This window comes from Rutidosis leptorrhynchoides, chromosome 4 (assembly GCF_046630445.1).
Source record: "Rutidosis leptorrhynchoides isolate AG116_Rl617_1_P2 chromosome 4, CSIRO_AGI_Rlap_v1, whole genome shotgun sequence".
In the NCBI taxonomy this organism is placed as follows: domain Eukaryota; kingdom Viridiplantae; phylum Streptophyta; class Magnoliopsida; order Asterales; family Asteraceae; genus Rutidosis; species Rutidosis leptorrhynchoides.
In genome coordinates, this window is record NC_092336.1 from 585,072,898 (window position 1) to 585,078,221 (window position 5,324).

At 33.3% G+C, this 5,324-nt stretch overlaps 1 protein-coding gene across 1 annotated transcript; it reads left to right on the forward strand.

Moving 5' to 3' along the window:
- The first annotated feature begins 707 nt into the window (after positions 1 to 707).
- On the forward strand, positions 708 to 4,391 carry LOC139845539 (ubiquitin-conjugating enzyme E2 35). Its single transcript, XM_071835794.1, has 8 exons — positions 708 to 842; positions 1,042 to 1,069; positions 1,200 to 1,286; positions 1,833 to 1,891; positions 2,996 to 3,037; positions 3,111 to 3,184; positions 3,938 to 4,035; positions 4,143 to 4,391. Exons 1-8 carry the CDS (start codon positions 807 to 809, stop codon positions 4,178 to 4,180), a joined length of 462 nt encoding a protein of 153 aa, XP_071691895.1. The 5' UTR covers positions 708 to 806; the 3' UTR covers positions 4,181 to 4,391.
- Positions 4,392 to 5,324: the final 933 nt, after the last annotated feature.

Here is a 5,324-nt window from a genome sequence, read left to right on the forward strand (position 1 = left end):
AACACTATTGATTTATTAGATTAAATAGAATTATCATTAAAGAAATTTTGTTAAGTTATTTAAGTTTTTTAAGTTTTTTCGCAACATATAAACTGTGGAATCAAATTATTTAAGTTTCAAACAAATTACGTGATGTTATAATATGAACGTACAAAAAGTCATGTGGAGATATGGATGATAAATTTTATAGTCAACTTTGTATAGCTTGCATAGTAATATTTTACACTATAAATAGACATGTATGGTAGCCATTTAATGGTGTACCATTTCTCTTGAAATATCAATATCAATATTTCTTCTCTCTTTGTTCTTATATATTGTTACATATTTAAGTAGTTAATAGGCCACTAAAGGTAGTTATAAACTACTAAATTATAACACGTGACCTTTTTTTTTTTTTTTTCTTTCTGACTTTGTTGACCTTCATCTTTTAAATTATAACCCGTTAATTTTATCTCGTTAAGTCTTATTATGTGCGAACATGCGAGGGCACTTCCGTATCATAAAGTGAAAAATGAAGGTCAACAAGGTCAAACAAAGAAAAAAGTGACCTAAGTTGTTTCGTACAAAAATGAGGAACCAAGGACGCAAAAATGAGGAACTAACGGCGCAATTTTGTCTAAACTAAATCATAAGGACAATCGAACCCTTCAACGAAGCCTGGCTCACACAATCGTTTTCTGCTACTGGATAAAAAGAAAATATCGAATTCCATATAATTTTCCTCTTTCACTTTCTCTCTCTAAAAACCCCTCTTTTTTTTTACTCTCTCTACAAAAGCAAAATTAGCGTAAATCTTCCCTTCGATGGCGAACAGCAATCTACCTCGAAGAATTATCAAGGTATATGTTTGATTATGCACAAAAAATAGTAATTCATGATCTAATTCATCCGATCCATTTTCTTTATCTCGCTGTTATGCATATGTTTGTATATATGTGTGTGTATCTAGTATAGTATCACACTAATTTCACCGATCACCGTACTATTTGTACGTCTGAAAACCCTAACTTAGGTTTTGGTTTTGTTATTATGATTCAGGAAACTCAACGCTTACTCAGCGAACCAGGTGAACTTACAGCTTTTTGTTTATTGATTCAATTCAATGAATTATTATACTGAATTTCATTTCAATTAGTACCTATGCTGAGGAATGTCTGGATATATATGAATCGTGTTTATTGTTTACTATGGTGTAGCTCCGGGGATAAGTGCATCGCCATCTGAAGATAATATGCGGTACTTCAATGTCATGATCCTTGGTCCAACACAGTCTCCTTATGAAGGTAACTCGATTTAAACCACTTATTTACTTGTGCTGGTATGTGTCACATTAGTTTTAGCTTATTCTTTTGTTTTGAGTCCTTACATGGTCATACAAATGTCAAAGCTATACAAACCTGATTGATTTTGCGATTAGCTTAAGCTCGAGATGCATCACTTTGCAAATACTTCTTTTTTGATCTACCTGTTTGGAAGTCTGAAAAGTTATGGAATCAGAAACTATTGACCTGGAATATTAATACAGTAGTTGACAGTATATAAGTCAAAGCTTGTACTCATTCTTTGATTGGTTTTAACTGATCAAAAGTTTGACATTATCATGCAAAGAGTAGCTGTCAGGCGTTTTTTAGTTTCTTAACCTCTTTTTCTGTAATGATTTAAGTAATTATTATGTGCATTTACAAGGAATTAGACACTTTTCGTCGTAGTTCTTATGTTCTGTTTTTGCCTGTAATTAAGTTGATATGTGCTATATAAAATATCTAATGGTTCTAGTTTATGTTAAAGTTTCCATCATGTGCACGAGTCTCACTTGTGTTGGCTTATAGGAGGAGTTTTTAAGCTGGAGTTATTTTTGCCAGAAGAATATCCCATGGCTGCTCCCAAGGTATGTGGATGTATAGTGATGTATGTTAATGGTATCTAGATGTTTGTCAGTTCTTGTATACGATAAGTTGCCTTGCATGGTTTGATGTTCAGTTGGAAGGGTTTTAATTATAGTCATTATCTGTATCTATTGATTTACCCGCATTGTGGGTTCCTCGTATACTATGAAGAGTTTAATGTTTTTTTCTTAGTTTGTGCAATCAATCAAAGAGGCCGTGTCTCCATTAATGATCCATATATGATATTCTGTACTTTTTATTGAGTGAGATTACACATTTGATATCACTATAGGCTTCTTGTTCCTAAATATATTGGCCTTATTTGTCATATCAGTATAAAGCAATTTGGGGTTTTATATGTGATGATCTGTTACCTTGTAGTTTGTTGATGTATGGAAACTGTTTCTAAGTTACTATTAATGATCACCTCTTGAGCATTAATGCAATAGTTATGATCTCATCATGTCTCTTTAACGTGATTTCCATCTAGTTATGATGGGTTTATGTAGGATGGTTCAGTACTAAATTGTCTTTCAATAATGATTGGTATTGGTACTCTTTATACATACATGATTTTGACATGCCAACACCTTTGCTACTACTTTTTTATTTTTTATTTGTGTGGGTGTGTGTTAGGAGATAATATTTAACATAGTAAGAATCACAACAACAACAACACTCAATCCCACGAAAGTGGGGTATGAGAGAGGTAGGTGTAGACAATCATTCCTCGTACCCTAGATTAGAAGGAAGTCACTACTCCATCCGCGGGTATAGAACCCTCGACTAGATAAGGTCGTCCCTCCCTCTACTCTAGAGCAAAAGAGATTGCTTCCTAACGGACCTCCGGCCAGAAATGCTCATAAAAACGAAATAGGGAGGGCAAAAGATACTTACCTGAAAGAATCATTCATGTCAAATCGTTATCTTCCTTGCATTTTTTTTGTTCGCTGTTGGGAAGTTCATTTTTGGTGGTTTTTAAGTTTTTCATTGCATGCATACGCCCTTTATGATGTTATAGATGCATGCATCTAGCATGGCTTGGTATGGCTGTTCATATACAAGCTAGCCCTGTACAGATAGTAATGTTTATCGTACTGTAACAGGTTCGGTTTCTTACAAAAATTTACCATCCAAACATTGACAAGGTCTGTCCTGCTTTTCTTTCTTTTTTGCTTATAATCATTCCAAGTTTGTATCTTAGTATTACTATTTATGCAGCTCGGTCGGATTTGTCTTGATATTCTGAAAGACAAATGGAGCCCTGCTCTTCAGATTCGCACTGTACTCTTGAGGTATACTTGTCCATGATTTCATTATGAGCTTATCCAACATATTTGATTTTACAAAAAGTGGCAAAATTGAGTGTTTGGTATGAGTTAAATCTGATTGCAGAAACTATATAAAACTCAAACCAACACTTATCTTGCAATAAAAGTTATACAAAACATTTAATGCATTTTACATGCTTTTTGACTCAACTTCTTTGACCAAGTGTCCCATTTCCTTTCTAACTTAAACTCAATTCACTTATTGAGCATAAGCCAAAACTACGGTGTTGTTTGTTTTTCAGCCTACAGATCTTATAATGTCTTATGTATGTGCGCTTGCAGACGTTTTTACTTCAGACTGTTTGTTTTTCTGAAGACATAAGATAAAATAATGTCGTATTCTGTAACTCGTAGACTTAGAGATATGTTTCTAAATGCTGTAGACAAAATTAAGTTATTTTACATACCTAAAAACAAACAGTCTTCACTATTCAGCATGCAAACCTTTAAGCCACATCTTCTCTGCATGGTCTGCAGATCTTCAGACATAAACATCTTAAAAACAAACAACACCACCTACATGTTTTTATTTGTCAATATTTCCAAATTTACAACTTCTAGTGTTTTGTAGAAGTTTGTCTGGTATACTAACATAACTAACATACAAAAATGAGGAAACCCCTTGATTATTGACTTTTAATAGATAATGCATTTTGTTCAATATGCTAATACAAAATTAGCGTTTGACAATTGTGTTGTTTTAATTGTAACTGCTAGCATTCAAGCTCTTCTAAGTGCTCCAAACCCTGATGATCCGCTATCTGAGAACATCGCAAAACACTGGAAATCTAATGAAGCTGAAGCTGTTGAAACAGGTATACACCATGACACATTCATGTGTTCCTTTAGATTTATATTTGATCTACCAAAATAGTTGCATCATATATATATATTACACTTTGTTATGTTCTGGAAATTGCAGCAAAAGAGTGGACCCGTTTGTATGCTAGTGGCGCTTAATGAAGAAGTGGGTCATCATGTTTTCTGATATAATAACAATGTACTTGGTTAGGTCTTGAAATTTGAGAATTAAAACCCTGAATGATTCTGCTGCTAGCCCTGAAATGTTGTTCACTTCCTTCTATACCCTTGTGATTTTCTGAGTATATGAGATAAGTAACTCTCTCTTTCTTATGTTTGTGAATATCTATCTGTTTAACTTTTCGATCTACTAATTTCGTATTGGTAAAATTAGTGTCCAGTTCAATGGACAATGTTATTCAATTCGTCATATACAACTAATATAGCTATAAAGGTCATCAATCATTAGATCTCTGAGTTCTTTTTGTTCCGATAATTATATGGTGATCATTATACCATTTCAAACTCATTCAAATTTAAATACACGTATGACTATGATCTTGATTACGATAGTTGAAAGCCTTGACATAAATAACTTTCTAAGTAATAGTCCATGAGGTTTTTTATAAAACTTCCATTCATTCCATAAGAATTTGAATGAATTTTCTTTATTGAATTGCTTTGATTTTCTTTGATTTATTTATTATGGTTAAAAACGATAATATTATAAGAAAGACTTTATTTCGGGAAGAGAAAGAATAACAAGATACAATATAAAGACCACGTGCGGGGCTAGAAAACAGTAAACTAAATCTAACGACGTAACAGGAATAAAAGTTAACTAAATCTGAGGCTTGCCTTGAAAACTAACGGATAACATGATATGCAAGCACAATAATTGATGATAAAGAAAGATACAATACTAACCAATAAAACCTAACCCCACTAGCCGATAACGCCATCCTTACCAAACTTTTTGGGACATGAAAAAAGGACCTCCTTGACGATGTTGGTGTCGATGCTAACTCCCGCACTTACCTGAGCTCACATAAGACCATTTACAAACTCCGTTTTCTTAATTGCTTGCTTTGCAATTAAGATGGTCTTTTTTTTGTAGATTTAAGTCATGTTAAGGAAATAGTTGGAACCTGGACAAGACATTCTTTTAAAAACCTAGAAAAAACATCATCCCGTTTAAAAGACAAAATTACGCCGATCGTCCCTCAACTTGTACCCGAATTTCGCACGTCATTCTTAATATTTTTTTGCTTGCCTCGTCTTTAATGTTGTACAATTTAATGCT

Bases quoted from the DNA above. Each gene is read 5' to 3' on its own strand.
- LOC139845539 (XM_071835794.1), top strand. From the start codon at position 807: ATGGCGAACAGCAATCTACCTCGAAGAATTATCAAG. The intron at 843-1,041 runs GTATATGTTTGA...ATTATGATTCAG, and splicing joins TACCTCGAAGAATTATCAAG to GAAACTCAACGCTTACTCAG. The intron at 1,070-1,199 runs GTGAACTTACAG...ACTATGGTGTAG, and splicing joins ACGCTTACTCAGCGAACCAG to CTCCGGGGATAAGTGCATCG.